This window comes from Phyllostomus hastatus, unplaced genomic scaffold (assembly GCF_019186645.2).
Source record: "Phyllostomus hastatus isolate PE091 unplaced genomic scaffold, TTU_PhHast_1.1 phas_scaffold_129, whole genome shotgun sequence".
NCBI classification, from domain to species: Eukaryota; Metazoa; Chordata; class Mammalia; order Chiroptera; family Phyllostomidae; genus Phyllostomus; species Phyllostomus hastatus.
The window spans coordinates 26364689-26385278 of record NW_025334009.1 but is presented as its reverse complement, the minus strand read 5'-3'; the positions used below and the strand labels follow the sequence as shown (position 1 = coordinate 26385278).

General features: G+C 42.3%; 1 protein-coding gene across 3 annotated transcripts in view; it reads left to right on the top strand.

Annotated features, from left to right (window-relative positions):
• Positions 1–20590, top strand: part of PLCL2 (phospholipase C like 2) — a 160506-nt gene that overhangs the window by 113110 nt on the left and 26806 nt on the right. For all 3 annotated transcript variants that reach the window (XM_045856973.1, XM_045856972.1, XM_045856974.1), the window contains one exon: positions 10089–10164. In XM_045856973.1, coding sequence (XP_045712929.1) covers positions 10089–10164 — 76 coding nt within the window. The remainder of the gene's footprint in view (positions 1–10088; positions 10165–20590) is intronic.

Genomic DNA, 20590 nt, shown 5'->3' with positions numbered 1-20590 from the left:
GCTTCCCACAGTAATCACGTGGAAAATGAGGTGTAGCACACCACCTGCCTCCCTGAGGAGGTTTCTGATTGTGCGAGGTTGATCATAAAACGGAGAAATAGCGGGATTATTATTGTTAAGTGCACGTGAACTTACTGGATTCGTGCTCTCCACACAGAAAAGCACAGCATGACATATCATGACAGGAACTGGTAGGAATTATTACATAGTTTTTCTGGATAGTTTTATAATTGCAGTGGAGTTCCTTTTTAGGGTAGTTGAGTTCTGTATTTTTTCAGTTTTTGGTAATTTTTGTTTTCTCTGAATACTGTACAAGAGCTACCCCAATTCTATTCAATCATTTGAAATTCTGTGTATGCCGTGAAACTAAAGCTAGTCAACCATTTTAAAACTTCGCCAGCAATTTATAGAAGGATGAAGATTTTAAACCTGTACATTGACTTCATAATTAATCTTTTGGTAATAGGAACCCCTGGTTTTTCCGGAGCCCCTTTCTGTTCTCCCCCAGCTATTAAATATACTTGGGAACATACGGAGACTTCTAATAGTGCTAAATCCCAGTTAATCTTAGTAGTTTATTCAGTTGTCTGCATAAAATAAAAAGTCCTTATCTGATTTGAAATTTCTTAACTGATTTAAAAATGTATCTTTGGATAAGATAAATCAGCACGGGGCATTCACTGTTTTGATGCCTCTAACTTCTGCCTCTGTGATTCTGTCTCGTTTTTTCTTCTATTCCTCTACATGGTGTCCTCCCTCCACCTCCCACCCCCATTTCCTTCTCGCAGTGTTTCCTCTCATCTGTGCTCCTTTCCCCTCTTCTCTCACTCAGCAAGTGTGTGTTGCTAAGGACTTCTAGTGGCTGACACTGGAAGTGCCTCTCAGAAACTCCCACAAGTGGAAACTTTCTGTCCACCCAGTACGCACTAGGCACCAAAGCAACTGGTAGTGAGTAGGAACCTAGGGAAATCTGGCATTTTGACTACGTAATACTGTTTATTTTTGTGACTTTTATACTGAATGCAGAAAGTTATTTAGGTGAGAACAAGAGAAGGCTATATTCCTGTGTGTAGAATTAGCATAATGTCTTTGTCTTTACATGGTGATTCTCCTCAGACATTGCACTTGAATTAAACTCAAAGTTTGCTCTGTGAAATGCTGCCCTTTCCAAGAGCATTAATATGATAATATATCACTTTAGAGTGAGAAATTATAGATGGAGAAATTAAGGTGGAGGAGGCTTTTTGTCATGTGAAAATTCAACTAGACACCTACAGATGAGATGGGATGTTACTTTACGAGTTTGCTCTGAAACTCAGTGCACAAGAAATTCAGATTGCGTCAGTGTTTAGATGAAAGTCACGTGACAGGAGAGCCACATCCATCCCAGAGGGACATAGCACACTGGCTCTGTGGTGAGCTTCGTGAGACGTTAGAGCATATTGAAAAGCTAGAGAATGCTCAGCTTCCTGAATGTGGACCCTGGGTCACTCATAACTCATAATTCACTCCAGATTTATGTAGCACTTGGCACCTATTCTTTGGCGAGAAATGATTGTTAAAATATCTGAGTACCGTGTTGAGGCAGGCTTACAGGATGCCAAAACCATTCTTTGGTTGAATATTAGAAACTGAGAGAAACTCGGTTCACAAGAAAGATTTTGAAATACACTCCCCTTTATAGTCAACTCTGCTACAACGCTTGTTTTGAAAATGCAAATTTATTTGAATGGCTAACACGTTAGTGAGCGATTTTAGACTAAGGTGGATTTCGTGTTTTCTTATGCACAGCTCTGACCACAAGAAACCCCAGTGAACGCAGAAAACTGCACCTTGGTGAACTGAGTGCACACACCCACACCTCACACACCCACCAGCCACCGTGGTTCACCCAGGGTGTTAGGAGCAGTGCCCACCCACATCTCTGTGCTGCCCCTTCTCATCAGGTTGCAGACGGCTCTCTCGCCTCCCGCTCCACAGAAACTCACAAGCTGCAACACTTCCGACACCCAATTCAACAAGCAATCCTCAGGTCTTTTCAAGTGCCACATTTACTGTAGTAACTCTGTGTTCCTTAACTATTTAACATTCAGAACTGTGTGCTGTCACTTTTATTTAGTTCCTGCGTTTAATGTGTCACTGCAAAAAAAATTGTTTTCCTTTTTTAAAAATCATTTTATTGTTGTTCCCCTAACCCCACTTCTCCCACAAACCTCTTGGTTTTTCTCGCACTGTTCTCTATGACGCACTGATTTGGAGGAGCACGTGCGCGTGCGTTGTCGCCTGGCAGCAGAAGGGTCAGGACTGCGATTACACTCTCCGCAGTTAGGGGACCCAAGTCCCTAGGACTGTGGCCCCACCCCCTTCCAACAACTCTCCTCGCACATCTGTGAACACTTAACAGGATCCTGTCTGTCTCTTCCGCTCGGACCGCTGCTGTGTCTCTTACACTGGTTTTCTCCGCCTGTTCGTTGGCATGATTCTGCAGCACCGCTGTGATGTTTTAATCTCAGTTATCTTTCAAATTCCTCCCTCAGAGATGGAGACCGACTGTCTTTCTCTCAGTTTCCACCTCGGTGCAGAAAGTTCCCCATTTTCCAGTGCCAGAACCCGGTGTCTGCACAGTGTCTGGTGGTTGCTGCAAGTTTCCCCTCAAGGCTGCCCCGTTGTTAACCACCAACTCAGCTCATCTAAGGTGAACTCCACATCCTGAAGTAGTTACCGTATTAAAGATACTTTGGAAACTGTGAAATGCTTTACAGCTGGTGGGTAGGTTACAGTTTTCCTTACCTATCCAGTTTACCCTCTATGTCTTCGGCTCTTCCTTTTGCACCCACAGCACTTACCATCACCCAGTCCTCTTTTGATCGCCTGTTGTTCTTCCGGCACAATCTCTCAATTCCATCCTTTCTCTCCCAGCCCTTCTCTGGCCTCTTGTGTCTCTCGCACGTCAGGGGGGCCCTGCTGGCTGCCTTCCCCACTTTCAGGTCCCCACCTTCACTTCTTCTCTCACCCTGCGTTCCCACTTCTGAAATTCCACTATGATCACAGGGCATCTCTGCTTAAAATTGTAATGTCGTATCATACTGAAACCAGGATGCATTTCCCTGCTTCCCTGCAATGTGAATGGCAATGCCTGGGGAGCTTACTGATACTTTACATTGATTCATATCCTGCCGCTCCCCTGTGTGCCTGCAGTGGGGTCCCCTGTGGAGTAGCACCCAAATGAAATAAGCTCGTCTCTACATGTGACTTAACAATTCGGTGGTGCTTTTTAATCTGGCAGAGCTTTAGGGTTTTTTTCCATAATTTTTCTATTATAGAGGGTTTTCCCCCCTGTAATTTGCATAGTGGAAAATATGGAAGCAGAAGTGAGATTTATGAGGAAACTAGGACAGGTTACTCGGGAAACAGTTTGTTATTTAGAAAGTGTTTTCATAGTGACCTTGCTGGAAGGCATGATGACCGCAGCTATTAATGACACAGCATACCTCGGCCCTGGAGGGTGACCAGCTCTCTGCCCTCCCCCACCCAGCAGAACCTGGCCACAGACCTTTCACCTGCCAGAGATGGCAAGGGGGGCAAAGACCCCCACAGCGATGTAACTTTTGCACTCCAGTTCCAGTGAGTGATTTTTATATTATTTTCAAGTATTAAGAGCTATGTTGTATTTTCCAACAGTAACTTTATAAATAGTTCTCTTCTGTTCAACTTTGAGACATTGTGCTGTATTTGGAAGGTTTAACGAAAGAAAATGTTACCTCTAAATTTCAGTGTTTCTACATTTGATTCTAAAATTCTTTACCCACATACTATTAACTATTGTTTTATATATATATATATATATATATATATATATATATAGAGAGAGAGAGAGAGAGAGAGAGAGAGAGAGAGAGAGAGAGAGAGATGCTAACTCAGAGAGACATTACTTTCAAGAGCACAGAATAAAAGCACCAAAGCTTCCAGGTTCCTGAGGGAATCGTGTTCTTATTTTCTGTCCCATTCTGAACATCAGTGAACCAGCTCACCTTGTAAGGCTGTGTAGCACAAGGATAACAGTCCTCCAGTGACACTGAGCTTTAGAGACTGCCATAAAGATCCTCCTCATTAGAGGCAGAATACTGCTTCGGGTTGAATTGGTTCATCTTCCAAAGACCTCAGTCCGTGGTTCACAAGTGCCGTTTTGTTATTCTTCCCTGGAGCCCTGGGAGGCAAGTCCAGCTTCGGCCCTCCCAGGGTCTTTCCTGGGCTTGGTGGTACCCGAAGCCACACCTGCCAGCCTGCCACCTGGACCTTCGCTGTCACCCGAGGCCTGCCATGGATCAAGACAGGCTTAGAACCCTGGGGGTGTTCAGTGAGGAGTAGGTGTACCATTTTTATAAGTCCATGGTAAAGCTTGGGAATAATGCTCAATTTTTTGGGTTGGGGAAAATATTTACCTGTGATGTGTTGCCCAGTCATGGAATCTGTGCAGAAGAACAAACCTTTTTTGCTGTCGACCTGTTCTCTCTTACAACAACTTGGGTACTTCTCAGACTAAGACTCCATAACTTCATTAGAAACAGCTACTCCCAAAGCAGCAGCAGCATCCCTGTGTTAAGCTGGGGGCAGGCAAAGGAAGGTCTTACGAGGGAGGCATTTTCTATCTGGAACTGAGGATCAAAGGGGAAAAAAGTTGAATTTAGAAGATGTAATTAGTATTATTAAATTTGTTTCACCCAAGGGCTTAAATTACTTTTGTAGTTATCAAAATCTGTGTTTTTGGGATGAAAGGAGGTTTGATGTATTGCCTAAAATCAAACATAAGATTCTTACATAAAACCATAGACTTGCTTATTCTGAAAACAGAATTTTCCACTTGACATGCAAATTTCAAAACAGAAAAGAAAGAAGCAGTCTGTAGAAATCCAGTAATATTAACTATATTAATATAGTAATTATCCTCATAACACCTATAAACAGGAAAGTTTGTCTTACAGTAACATGGGGAGTTATTTTCAAAACAGTGTCTTTCTAAAAGGCATTTCTGGTTTCTTTCCGGCTTGATAAAATATTAATTTGAATTTTCACTTTGCCTTTACTTCCTGCTTTTCATCTGCTTTAGTCCTATGTTAAAATCTTGTGTTAAAGCTGATCAAATCTGTGTTAAACCCACAGATTTTTTTCAAATGAATTATTAGTTTCGGAAATGTAGGAGGTACTAAAATAGACAGTAATATAAATTCCATTAACAGCAGCCCTATAAAAGCATTTTGCCCTTCATAAACAGTGTGCGAGTGCACACAGTGAGTTCCTGGGGCCGGCAGCAGGATGTCTGATGGCGGTGCCAAGGCTCATATGCCCCTGCGTTTAAAGGGGACCGATGAAGTTAGGCCATTTGCATCAGTGCATATTATGCTTATAAAACCAACCACTCCAATGAGCCTTGCATTGTACTGGCATATTAATGTAATATATGCCAAGAAAATAACTTAAAGCAGTTTCCCCTTTGAGTCATCTTTTGATGTCCTTCGTGGCGTCTGCTTTTGTCTAGTCCGAGATGCTTATTCTAGTAGCTTTACATTAAATAGAAATGCTTTCTCTGCTATAAGAATGAATTGTTAGGTGGAACAAAGTAAATTATTTACTGTCATTTAAAAATATATTTTCCCCAAAGTGCTTCATAGACATATTATTTAAAACAACTCTGGGCCAGTGTCAGTAAGCTGCGTCACGATAGCCGTGCCCCACTGTGTGGTCAACCTGTGGTCGCTGGTGTCCGTTCAACACCAAGAGGAATCCCCATTTTGGGGGTGCAGTGAAGAAGAAACTTTACTGAGTGCACACAGTTCAATTGTGAAACAGCACAGCTGTTAGGAAGCCCTGGAGCCAGGCCCCTCTCTGGCTAGACGCCGCTCTGCTCTGGCTTCATGTTTCATCTTCAGTGTGTCAGGCCCAGCAAAGGAAACACAGTCATTAGCCTTTGGTGGAAAGAGAAAATGAGCTCTCTGAGCCAGAGGGGAGTTGACTTCTAAAGACAGAAGTCCCCACCCCTGCTTCCTCATGCAAATGAGGACTCTAAATTCTCACAGTTTGATTGGTCCAAAAGGCACTGTTCTGATTGGCCAGAATGGAGGTGCTCTAATTGGTTGGTGAAGATGTTGATGGGGGGGGGGATAGGTACAGAGCTCCAATTGGCTAAGGAGTGCCTCAGTCTTGTCGACTGAAATAGGATTCCAGGGACTACTTTAAGGGCTGGCGCAGAGAGCAGAAGCAGTGCACGAAGGCAGCTCAGTGCAGGAGGCAGGTAGTTTAGTGCAGGCTTCTCCCTGAAGTACAGTTTGCATGAGAAACCCCTGTGTAGAAATGGCTGCTCGGCTCTGTTTTTAAAATTGGAGCCCAGTTAGTTACCCAGGAGCCCTTCTGAGTAGGCATCTTCTTTCTCAGGGTCCACAGTACCTATTGGAAGTTACTAAATTTCCTTTTCCTCACTTTTCTGGTCGGAGTGCCTTTCCTCTTCTTGTGCAGTTGCCACTCATATGTCAAGACCTCCCATGGTGCTGTGGGAAAAGCAGAGGCTCTAAGGTCAAACGGAATGTCAACTCCATTGTTTATTAGTTCCATTCCCTTTGTCCATAATACCAGATGACCTGGGAAAGTTGCCTACCTCACAGATCTTCAATGTTCACGTCTATAAAACTAACACCCTAAATACCTACCTCACATGGATTTCGTGAGCATTAAATGAAATAGAACACAGCAAGTATGTACTTGATGCAGAGGAGGCCTTGAATTACTTCTGTTTGGATTCATCAGCACTTGTGCTATTTGTCATCACACTCGTTACGCAGTAGCAGACCCGGACAGAGATTGGTCCCCACTAGATCTAATGGCACCCCGATCATGTCCCTGCTGTGTCCTCAGCGCCATGTGCTCTCTCCATTCAGCCATAGTTGTCAGCTGAATGAAACAAGACATCAGCCAGCTGGCAGGCAGGAAAGCCTGGCCCTGCCCTCTCAGCCCTCGGGACCCTTGACCTAGTGTGTTTATTGGAAGGAGCTCACAGTCCAGAGAGTTTCCTTAAGAATACCTAGAGGGGCTGTCTCACTTGAGAAGAACTTATGCAAATACTGCAAGAGTTGCGGGTGAATGAACTGAGGCACTAGATGAGAACTACCAACTGCCATATGTTCATTTCATTACAAGTCCACACCCAAATATACTACCCTCAAACTATAAAAAGATATAAATTGACGGTTCCTCTTCCCAAAGGAAGTGGTGAAAACATTTAATAACAGGTATGTCAAAGAGAATCATCTCTCCTAAGATCTGGATGAGTTTTCTTCCTGCCTTGTCTAAGTTTTGCTAGCTATGTTCCTACTTTCTCCTGGGTCTTCCCTCCAAGACTCCCCTCTATCATGACCTGCAGATACCTGCTGCTGTTTACTTACAAACTTGAGGACTGACTTTTCACTGTGTCTGCATTCTCCGTACTGTTACGTTAGCCATCTTCAGATTTTATATACTGCTCATAACTAAGGGTGGGGCAGGGGGAGGGCGGGCATGGTTTTCACTGCCATTATTAGGAGATGAACTTTTGTATTGAAGTCCAAGCCACAAATAGAGCATCACTGTGGATGCCAGGACACCACCATTAAATAGCCCACCAACCTGCTGTAGCTGTCACCCAAAAGCATGTGGGCTGCAATGAAAATGCCACATGTTACTATGATTGCTGTTTGCTCATAGCGCTGGGTCAGCAACTCCTCTTTCTTTATTCTCAGCACTAGTTCAGGGTCCCACTTAGAGATTTCAGAAGATGATTGTCCCAAGAACAAAGGACTTTTCCTCCAAGTATTACAGAGCATAGGAGGCTGGTGAGCTTTGCTCTCCAGCCCCTTGAGACAGATGTGGGTGTCTTAAGCCTTGTATGTGTTTTATAGCAAAAGGTGCATAGCTATTTAACTTTCGGTGATAGTTTAATCTGGAAGATGCTTTCAAGAATAATCACGCAGTTTGTTGTTTCTCTGGGCTTCATCACACTAGGCTTTTTAAGTAAAACCAAAATTAGTGATGGGTGTTTGAAACACTGCCAGTGAATATATGAAAGGAAGTCATACTCATCCAGCTAATTTTGGGATGCCAGAAAATGCCAGGCCCCTGAATAAACGAGGATTCAGCTGTGACGTCAGCCAATCACAAGAGTCTTCACTGTGCCAGTCCCGTGCATTCTTTCATTGACTCCTCACAACCTTATCACAGCTCTGTCTTACACACATTTTATAGGTAGGAAAGTATGGTTCCATGACTTTTAATGTCTTGTCCTAGTGATAAAGCTAATGAACAGCAGAACCAGGATTTGAACTCAACTAAGCCTGTGCTCTTCCTGCTCCTGCCCCACCCCCAGTGTGAATCTGTTTCGAACACCTTTTTCCCCTCAGGTTGTGTATGTGCACGAGCCTGTGCTGAATGCCGCTGTTTGGTTTTCCTCTCTTCCTCCTGTTATCACCCCTGTTCCGCCCCTCTGTTTCATGACCAGGTTCATTTCATGGCTTGTATTTTTGTTTTCCTTTTTTGTATTTGAATGATGGGAGCACGGTTGGCCACTTCTTGGAGAGTGAGCTGTGGCAACCATATCCTTACTTGAAGAAGTCCTTGGTTCTTCATCTCTCTCATTTGGCTTGACATCAAAGCTGGAAAAGGTTACTGATGACGAGATGAACCTTTTCAGTGTGCAAATTATATAACAGTACAAATGACTTCATATCAGTATAATTGAGTGCTTAACTATTCATTTTTATCACGGCCTGCTCAATATGTCAAGCTAGAATATTTTAATTTACAGGAATGACTCAGATCTTGAAGAATGAATGTGGAAACACTGAATTACAAGCCCCACCACTAGGCCATGAGCTCCCTGAAAATGGGCTTCGTGCTGTAGGTCACTGTGTCCCTACTTCCTGCGCAGGGGCTGCCTATAATAGGCCTCCCATGAAAAATGAATGAGGCCGTAAATGAACACCTGCTTTGGCCTTCAAACCTTTGGATGTTTACTATGATTTTCTTAGAACAGTGGAAGGTGATAGATGCTGTGTGACTCACTTTAAGGACCTGGTGCACTTCTTAAGAGGCATGTTGATTATGCTTTAGTATAAATAAGTAACTAATCAAAATATGATGTTCTTTGAGTTATACAATGTATCCAACCTACATATATTTAGTTTCTGTAAAATAATTATTATGGCAGCCAGTGATAAATACTACAAAGAACAATGAGGCAGAATTTAAAGAAATGAAGAATGGTGGATTGGTATTTGTTATTTAGAAGGGCGGTCATGACAAATAGATGAATAATATTATAATGCAAAATAGTTGGACATTTAAACACAACGCTCTGAGGTGAGCGTTAATCAGTGTGCCCATCTGAGCAGAACTGGATCTGGCTGTCCGATTTTCCCAGTAACTTTAGAGCCAAAAAATGACTTCAGATGCCCCTTTCCCAACACTTTGGTGAGTGAAATAATCAGTCAGTTCTGCCCTGATACTTTTTCTTATGCCAGCTTGGCTCTTAAAACAAGCACATGTAATTTGGAACAAGAGCTCAAAATTGAATTTTTAAAGTCATTGAGAGGAGAATTAAAATATATATCATTAGTGATGGGTCAAATAAAAGCTGCATTTTTTATCCTCATTGTAAGTCATAAGCTAATCTCCAGAGGAAGGCATTTCGGCTGAAAAGGGTAAGGTGTGCAGGTTGTTGAAACTCTCAATAAGATGACAACGTTAAAATAAATGACCGAAAATAATGATTTAAAACACTCTGTGCACACATATACTTGTAGCTTTTGACACTGAAGCGAACTCAGTTCGGTCCTGGCTCAATGTGGATTAGGCTCCCTGTACCTGAAACTTCACACTCACGGTCTTGTTTAAACCATCCCATGGCGGTGCATGGTCTCTTCATTCTTCACATACACATTTGAACTTGAGCAGTGGGAAGTCAGATAAAAGAGCCTCTGCCTGATTTTAGGGAAGAGCCTCATGCACGTGTGCAGATGGTGTGTCACGGTCAGGTGTAACCTCATGTCCGGACGTTCCCTTTGCAGATGATCCAGTCCCTCAAGGCCCTGATCGAAAATGCAGATGCTGTGTATGAAAAGATTGTACATTGTCAGAAGGCAGGTAAGTGCAAGTTGGTCTTTTCTTTAAAATGAATTTAGTAGCATCATGTACAAGGGGGAAACCCAAAGACCCGGAATTATCTTCCAGAGGGCTGGCCCCTTGTAGCACAGGCTTCTCCTGCTAGGTGAGTGTTTTCAGAACCCGTCTGTATTGGTGTAGTAGCTGGCGTAAGAAACTGCGTTTGGCTTCAGTGAATATTTTTTAAAGACTCTTCCAATGTGTTTGCCCATTTCATGATGGGAGATTTACAAACACACCTGCCCACACTGCACTGAGTGTTCAGCAGTTTTTGACCAAAACCAGCATGAGTCCCAGGTCCCACCCTCTCTATTCACCCGATCTTGCCCTGAGCTACTTTTTTCTGTTTCCCCGGATGAAAAAAGTACTCCACGGGAAACATTTTGCCAATGTGGAAGAGGTGAAATAAAAAGCAGTAGAAGCACTAAAAGGCATCAGAATCAAGGAGTTCAAAAACTGTTATGAGCAGTGGGGAAAAAAGACTCCATAGGTGTATTGCATCAAATGGAGAGTACTTTGAAGGTGACTAAAGTTTAAACATGTAAGAATAAATACACAATTTTTTATTTTAAAAATTCTGGTTTTTTGCCCCCCTCCCTTATATTTTGCCTCTAAGGTACTCCATCCTATTGATACTATATCAAGAATCAAGAAATCAGATATCACAATTATTTCTCCATAGCTAAAGAAAGTACTGATTCACTGGTTCTCAAGCCCGGATAACAAAGCACCAGGGCTAGGGTCGGATGGGGAGGGTGGTGTCTTTTCAGATATATTGACATTAATCTGGAGTGTGGCTTAAGAATTCATTCCCAGGTTTTTCTAATGAACAGCCAAGGTTGAGAACCTCCTCACTAATCTCTTCTCGGTATAACATGACATTTTAGCACATGGTAGGAAGGGTGAGGCTTGAGCAGAGAAAGTATCAGTTCTTAGAAGGGAGAATGGGCACCAGTTACAATCTCTTAACACTTTTTAATGCACTGACATTTTTGAATGCCTACGAATTCATTAATTTAACATCCAAATGTTATACTAGGTTATAAAATTCTACTTACGTAAACAAGCATCTAATTAATTTTAGCTGTGATAAAGCCAAAAAATCAAGTATTCTGCATTGTAATAAGAACAGACAAAATGGAGTTCTTTCAATTTTCCAATTTTGTTTGAGTATCAATTTGGAAGATTTTAATGTGGAGATTTGTAGTTCGTAAATAAGAATATCTCTCCTTAATTTCTAAGGTTTTTGGTTGATGTTCTTTAAAATTAAGACACTATAACTATTACCTAGCCTGGGGAAAAAAAGTTTATATCAGAATAAACTTGTTTAAAATAGATTAAAGATAAGGATATATGTGACAGACGTGGTTTTTTTGTGTTTACTGAAGGAATATACACATTAGCAACTAATAAATAGACAAAAATTCTCATCTTGTTTTACTCATTTTGTTATCAAAACATTATTAACAAAGTGATCTTTCTACTTCCGGGGTAATATTTCCTATAACCAGACCTCAAAGAAGTTACTTCAAACATCATTTTTATCACAACACTGCCCTACACAAAATCATCTATTAGCTCTCTAGAAAGTCTGTGGTATTAATTTTAAACTTCTGACTTCCCACGCAAGGTCATCTACCTGCCAGTCCACCCATTTTGACAATGTCATATGAAATTCATTAACTAAATCATCTGTTCATTTAGTAACTATTTTTTGAACTTCCATTATGCATAAGGTACTTGTAAGAGGTATTTGCTTATCAACAAACAAACAAGATTGGTTTTGCCTTCTACAACCTTCCAGTTGAACCATAGATAAGAAAGTAGCCACACACAGTTGAACGTGTTGAGAACTTGCTGTGTCACTCAGGAATCTGAACTTGGTTTGTGGGGCAGTGGGAGCAATTGATTTTTTTGTAGAATGGGAGAGAGATGGAGCTTTGAGATGATTGGAATAGCTGTGTGCAGAGAATTTTCATGGGCAGAACCCGGCTGGGGTGCTATTGGAAGCTGTGAGGAAGGAAAGGAGGGCACAGTGTCCTTGCAACCTGGCCTTTGGGCCGCCCTTCTCCGTTCCTCGTGTGTTTCTGCTGAGTCAGATTTTCACAAGCCATTCCTCTGGTAAGACTTCTCTCTCCCGCCTCTCTGCCAATCTGTACTTTTCTTCTTGTTGTCTCAACAGTCAGTCTTTCAGGAGACCTTTTATGATTTCCACATTTATGTTCCCTAACCATTCTCTTCAGCCCTTCAGCTGATAGAGCTGCTTCAGTTATCCTGTATTTCATTAACGTATGCCGCCTTCCAAATAGGATAGTAACCTCCTGCGGCACCAGGTCTGCCTTTTGAGTTACTCTCTGGACTTTACCCATGACATCTGTTCAAACGTGCTACCCAAATATTAACTGACTAAGTGTGATTCGACTTTTATTGACTATTTGATAAGTATGAGAACCGTTATTACTATGAGAATTATGGACTATTAGAATTTGAAATTGCATTTATTAGAAAAAAGAACTGTTTATTAATGGACATTTTGTCAATTCTTTGCAACTTCATTGGTTTATGGAGTTTGATAATTTCTAACATAATGTAGCTTTATGTTATTCTTCTATTTGATTTTAGTAACGGATATATTTACTTGTATTTAAAACACTGAAGAGTCTTATGTATTAAAGATTTTTGCTTGGAAGGCAGGGCAGAGAAAAACCACTGTGTAATGGTTTGCATTGCTCTGCAAAGATCTTTAAAGATCTTTAGAAACATATAATGATTATCTTTTATTTAGAATTAAATTTATTAGGGTGGAATTGGTTAGTAAAGTTATAGGTTTTAAGTGTATCATCTGTGTATTGCCTCATGCGTGCCCACCACCCAAAGTCAAATCATCTTCCGTCACCAAATATTTGTCCCCCTTTACCACCCCCACCCCTGTTCCTGCTGGTAACCACCATACTGCTGTCTGTGTCTGTGAGTTTCAGTTTTATATCCCACATGGGAGTGCAATCGTATGGTTCTTAGCTTTTTCTGATCTACTTATTTCGTTTAGCTTAATATTCTCAAGATCCATCCATATTGTCTCAAATGGCAGTATTTCGTCTTGTCTCAGGGACAAGTAGTATCCCATTGTCTATAGTGACGCATTTCTAATGATTATCTTTTGGTTTCACAGTTCCTGCTGACCACCTACACAGCCCCTCTGTCATCCAAGTGTTTATTTTAGAGACCCTTGATCTTTTCTTTCTCATGTTTACAGTTACCACAAGGGCGTATAGTCATTAGTCATATGAAGAACTGCTAATTGGTATTAGGCTTAAAATCATTTGCATAAGATTTTACTTTTAGTAAGTAATTGCTCTTCTGCTTGCATAACTTAATCTCACAGTGACAAAATGAAGATATAGGTCACCAAAGTGGTGCACAAGAGGATTATTTCAGAAGTACTTCAAACTTTTAAATGCTAATTTTTATTCTTATTAGATAAGCACTAATTTATATTCTGATCAAACAATTAAGTAAAAATAAGGAGTTACACTCCCACCTACAGTCGCATGGTAAAAAGTGTGCCCAGTTGGACAGGTTCAGACTCCTGGCTGTGCAGCTGATTTTTTGGAGATAGAAACTTGCGTGTTGATATTGTTTGAGAAGAGGGGATGAGGCAGGAAAGGAAGGTAGAGAGGTGAGCTCCAGCCCAGGTAGGCGAGGGCCATGAAGGCAGATGACCTGAAGGGATGGATCACAGGGAGGGCAGAGGGGACAACCACTCAGTGAGCGTTGGGGAAGCCTCTGTAGCTCTCTTTTAACAAGAGAATACAGCAGCAAAGAGGGTCAGAGTCCAAGGGAAATCTTAAGAAAACCGTGTTCCCAGAAATAGGAAAGATCCAGAGAGGAGGTAAAGAGGAAGATGAGAAAAAATGAGACAGGGATGAGGAAGTAAGGAGGGAAGGAATCAGGTATAACCCTTGCCACACTTGACCTTAGGAAGAAGGAGGGGCCCCTCTTCTTCTCAGAAAATATAGAAGGTTATGATGCTGAGAGGAATTCTGAGGAGGAGAGGAGTGTTTGCTGTTGAGAAGGTGGACAGGGAAGTGCTTACTGCCCTAGGACAGCACCAGCTTCAGGGTGAGGAAGTGAAAGAGGGAACCAGGACGGGGCAAGGGTGTGGGGGCCTTGCTCAGTCAGAGGTCGGCAGTGCTGGGAAAGAGGACTAATGAAATGTTAGGTCTGCAGGAGTGATGTGGAATGAGTGGGTCTGGGCCGCCACTGAGTGAGAAAGGTAGGTAGGAAGTTTCATGGCTACAAGAATGAGTATGTACAAATTAATGAGCACAGGTGAATACACTCAGACGCTCATTCTAAATCTAACAAATGCTTGTTCTTCCAAGAAGTAGTGAAGTCGGAGATTAGTGAGGAACACATGCAGGGCAGCCAACTCTCTCTCTCTCTCTGTCCCAATGGCCAGAAAGGTAGACTGTCATTGAATTTTAATTTCCTTCTTAGTTGCTCTATTGATCTGTTTCATAAAGGGTAGAAAGATGATCTAGAAAGAAACTCAAACTGCTTTGCCTCAATGAGTTGGATAATTTTATCAGGTGAATTTAAATGGAAAATCATTTGTTTTCTGGAAAAAAATAGAAATCAATGGCATGCTTCCTGTCAAAGATGAATTAACATCAGCATTTGTTCTCCACTCCCTTCTGAGCCTTATTAAAATGATAGGGGTTTTTTGGTTGTCGGTTTGTTGAGGTTTGCTGAGGTTTGTTGGGGTTTGTTGTTGTTGTTGTTGTTTTAAGGTGTAAACCCACAAGGACCACACACATACACACAAAAAAAGAAAGCGAAAAAATTTTGGAAACTAAAAACAACTGACAAGTGATAACTGACTGAGCTGACTCAGGCGAGGTGACCTAGAGCTGGTGGCTGGGGCGGGGCCTGACAAGCAGGCTGGTAGACTCTGCAGGCCACCCCCACCAGCTCAGAACTCGGTAGCACCACGTGGCACTGGAAATTAGGGTAAAGGCCAGGATAAAGGAAAGCTGTCCCAAAGCTGGGTGAGGAAGCAGTGAGACCCCAGATGGCCAAGAGACCACCTGTGTCCTGACAGTAGGGGAGTTAAAAATAGCAAAATTCTCATCCTTCCTATGGGAGTTGAACAGGCGATGCTTGGGGAAACAAATGTAACTAAACCATATAAGCATGTCACTTAGAAATGTGGACAATAAATACTAAAGAAGGAAACAAAACTCAGCTAAAGGGCTCGTATATAACTGCTTCTGGAGAGGGGCAGCTAGACAGTTATTTGGCTCTTTGTGTGTATGCAGAATTCTGATAACAAATTACTAAAAAATTTTTTTAAAAAGGAAGGAATAAAGAAACAAAGGCTGCTCCAGTGATCTGTGACTAAAGATGATCCTGGGGATGACATGGACCACACCTGCAGGGCTAGGCTAGGGGACCGTGCTGGGCGTCAGGTGAGGTTACTGCAGAGCACCCCTGCCAGCCTCCCTGCCCTTATGGGCAGGCCCGGTGCCCAGAGGAAGCCTGTGTGCCTGGGTGGCTGGGTGGGTGAGAGCCTGGTTCCTCTCCTGGCATGAGAACTGGTTCTCTTTCAGAATGACTGAGGGAAGATGAAGCTCTAAATGAAAGATAACCCAGCCCCCCTCCCCCCACCACCTACCTATTTATAAATAGAAGCTTCTTTTCTAAAAGCTCTAAGGCAGTCTCATGCATGGCAGGGTTGCATCATTGCTGAGTGAGGTGAGATGCAAGGTAGCTTTCCAAATAATGAAAGCTTTAATTACCCTTCATTTTAATCAGTTTAATGGGAATCTTTCTATAATGGATTCTATACATCCCTGCCTTCTTAAAATTGCTTTGCCAAAATGAATTTGAACTTTCCATGACTTGGGGTCACCCAAAGTGGCATCTGTTATTATTGCTCTCCCGTTCAATGTGGCCATTTCCCCAGGACCCTTTGCGTTTTGGAGGACCCTTAACCCGCACACCAGTGGCCTTGCTCTGTCTGTTCGGGTCCCATTTCCAGGGTTAATAATTAAATTCCATCTCATTCAAATTTCACTTCCTACTGCTAATTTGTACTGAATTTCTGACTGTCTGTTTGTACTCCACTTGCTATTTTCCTTCCTAATTTACTGCTTCTGTTCTGCTGAGCAGTTGGTGTCCCCCCCGTGACCGAGCTTGATAGATTTATCTTCCCTAAAAGCAGACGAGAGTTCCGCGCACTTCCATGTGGGGAGAAGAGGCAGACTGTCAGGCCAGACCTACGTGACCTGGATTTGATTGCTCAGAGGCCTTTTTTATTTCGCCAGCTCCTTGGATCTCAGTGTGTTTTTAGGAGCTGACGTTGCCAGATAAGTAACCTGTCACCATCTATCACCTGGTTTGCTCACATCATTATGTTGCCCACCAGAGCGAACATAAAATCGTCTGGAAGATTTATTCTGAAAGCACTTCACCAGTGTTCTGTTTGAAAACGTTTACAAAAGGAAACCTGGGAGCCTGGAACTTTTGTTTTCATTTATGTCAGGCTGTTTCCCAGCTCTGTTCCACAGAAGTGACAGGTTCTTCCTCGGGGGTCCAGAGACCCCTGTTCTTGTGCCCTCCATGCCGCCCACGTCTTGCTGTGTGAAATTAGGTGAGTCACTTCACTCCTCTCTGCCTGATTTTCTCCTCGTAAGTGACATGGGATTATATGATTCCCTGCGGGCCCCATGGGCTCTAAAACAGTGACTTAAGATCAATGGTCTAATTTTGGAATGGCTTCATTACAGTTGCTTAAAAAGATCACCAGAGTACAGAAGTAATCGCATTGAGTGGCGTGGGATGCATATATTACAGCCCATCCATGTGAGTTTCGAGGAGGAAAGTTAATGCCTGACTTTGAAGGTGGAGAGTGATTCCCTGAAGGTGAGAACTGCAGACCCGAGTCAGGAGCCCCTAACTCCTCCGGAGCCCTCAGCATCTTTCCTGTCCTGGAGGAAACGGATGCTGGATCACCCCATCCTCTCCTAGGTGCTTGAATCAACGCCCAGTTAGTGAAGCCATGGGAAGCCGGGAAGTACGGAGGTCTTCAGTGGCTGGCCAGCCTGCTGCCCACCCTCTTGGGTTCCCCCAAATGGAAGCTTCATCGCTGATAGGGGAGGGTAGAAGGAATAGTCACAAAGGTGACAACTAGCCAAGTCACGGCAAAACTTCAAAATAAGCATCAGGTCTCTAGAAAGTCACTGTCTCACCATACGACCTCCTGTACCCGTCACCCCGTCCTGCTTCAAGAGCCGATGGCCTTACTGATAGTATTTCTCCTTGTTAAATGCCATTTCTTTGTACCACCACATTCCTTTTTCCTTATAGCGTTCTTTCACTGGTCAGATTCCCCCAGTGCCAAGAAAGAAAGGGATGGAAACTGGGGGGTGTTTCACCTTCCTGGGACACCTGTCCTGTGAGCAGATCCCAAAGCAGTGCTTTCTGGTCCCCTCTTCCTCTCTCCTTCCTTTGTGAGCCCAGAGTGTCTGAAAGCATCGCTTTGTGTTTAACTAGCAATTCTCAGGGTCATCTCAGTGGGTGCTCTGCAGGAAAGGGGTCAAACTGCCTTCAAGAAACTCTGGTATTTCTATAAGTTTTTTTTTACTATTCTGTTATATTTGTTTATTAAAGAACCTCAATTCAAGTAGAGCCCTCAATAAATTATCTTTCTCAGACAAATACCAGGATAGGAAAGAATTAATTTAAGAGTGGCAATCCAAACAAAGATGTCCTAGGTTACCAAAAAAAAAAATAGATTGAGTATAATTGGGGTGAAGAAGGCCGTTTTACTCCTCAGTGAAATGAAATGAGGAAGGTCCTGCTAAACGCATTATTCCTCTGTGATCCAGGTGAGTCACATGGCCAGGAGTCTAGAATGGTGGTATGATAATTAGGTACCACAGGGACTACAAGTTACACAACTTCGTCTTACCTAGATTCACCCGGATGGAACGTGCTGGCAGAGGAAGTGGGACCTGCTTCACGTAATTCATTCAGAAATTACACTGCTGTGGGTTTGGCACCAGGGGATCTCGTCATCCATCTGGGCTTCATGGATATATTTAAGAGACCTGGTTTATCTCTTCCACCTCATGTGGAACAGGATATAACAGCTCAAAATCCATCTTAAAATAATTTGGCTTTTGGTAAGGCAAAAAAATTGCTTGGGAAGAAGGCCAAGAAAAAGAGACTACCAACTGGAACTAGATGAAAACTAATTAGGCATTTCCATGTCCCATGGGGATTATGGAATGAACACCCACGTTTCAGCGGCACACCCAGACTTCCCACCGCTGGAGTGCTGGAGCAGAGTGTGGTTCACAGAGGCTGCTTAGTTTAACCCGGGCCATACACAAATTAGTTGAAAAATGATCAGGTATCCACATTTTGTCTTCAAGGAGCTTTGATGGTATGCCACAAGACATGTGCAGAGACCGTGTTATAGTGAGATACTTTTAATTGTATTGATAAATTGACCTCCTGAATGTAATATTCCATCTTCCAGGAAGTAGCTCACTACACCTAATTTGGGACATTTGAAATAACTTAAAAGTATAAATATACATTTTTGTCACCATTTGAACAATTTTGCCTCTTGCTTTTGGTTTCCATTTTCAACACACAAACAAATATTTTTGTACTGGATGTGTTTGTGGTTTAAAAAAAAAAAGCTTAAATTTTCATTTGAAAAACTAATCTTTAAGTATATTGGTTTAAGATCAATCTGTTTCTCTTAATGAGTATTTTTTAAAATTATAATTCTAAAATCTTTCAGCCATGCGCTACATGGTATATTCTAGGTTCATATCATTCAGATTGGTAGAGAAAATCCCAACCAGAAGGCTTGAAAGGTCATCTGCTTTCTGTTTGGCAAGAATAAACGGCATTCGTTTTAGTCGAAGAGGAAATGATGCCATGTTTCTGCCTGAAACACCCTCCCTTCAAAGCAAAATCCTCTTTCATCTTAGTATTGTATATATATCACATGTTTTCCAATTTTTATCTTATTTTTATGGGTTTGGTTTTTATCTGCATTTATCTGTGAGGGGAAGCGGGAAACTTGATAGAAGGGGGCATTTCTTTTTACCACCTTCCACTGTGTGCAGTTGTGCTGATGTTCTTAATTGAGTGATACCATCTTGGAAAGTTGACTTGTATTAATTTTTATAAAACATAATCCTTGTACCAGCATTACATTTCATTTTTTGTCATTAAGCTTTAAGCCTCTCCAAGAGAAACTTCTGAATTACTTAAGTTATAAAGTATGTTGAAATAATAATTGGAAAATTACATGAAATCAACACCTACCTGTATAAAAATTGTAAGTTGTTTAGATTTTTGAGAAGTGAGAAGGAAAGAAGCAATACCTCTCTAAAATGCAGTGCTTTACATATAAATGAAATCATACACTTTTGTGTGGCCCGACCAGTTTTTAAAGCTTAACATCACACCTATAAACCAGCAGGCCAGATGATTTATGTGGTCCCGCCGTGGACTGGCTGCCTGGCCTCGCGCTTCGGTCACGCTCCTGTGTCTCCACGCCCTGCAGACCAGCACTGAACTACACTCACGTAGAAATCACCGAGTGTGGGTTTCCCATGCCTCCTTTCTCTGCTGTTTGGTGACTTGCTGTCTACTTCCTTAGTTCTCAAGCTCATTACCACAAAGGAATCTGAGCAGATTTTCTTCTTGGTTAACATTCCAGAAGAAAAATAACCCACAGCTTTTCCCTCGGAACAGACACTTGGGGTCACAGAATCAGAGGAACCCAATTGTGGGGTTTTGGCTCAGGGCAGTCAAGGCTCAGAGACTGTTTTTTTGTTTGTTTTTTGGGTTTTGTTTTGTTTTTTTTTTTTTTTGGTGAACGAGCAGCTGCAGCAGACCCAGCCCGGCCTGTGTGTGAGACACCACCGTCCTCTGCCTCGTGGACACCGCTTACCACGAGCACCCACCCACGTGCCCATGCACGTCATAGCATTTGTGTGATATGTTCACAGCCTTCGAACCTCAGTGCCTTTAGACACATTGCGTATGTTGACTGTTAAATAATATAGCTTATTGCAGTTGTATTACATGTCAAACTTTTCAAAGGATCATTCACCTAGTTGGAATTGATTTTCAAATGAAGTTTGCAGAAACTTACCAGAGATTTCTGTTTCTTAGGCCAGAAAGAATCTCATGCCCTAGTCTGAGGGCAGTGTTGTAGTAGAACCAAGGAGTCGTGCTTCACTCCCTGCCTCCTTCCTAGCTGACTTGAAATGTTGATTTCACCTTTAAAGAAAACCTGGGCAAGGCCATGGTCGATTTGAGGCTCTCACAGTGCCATTTCGTTTCAGTCGGACTAGTAGATGGGACATTAATAGAAAAA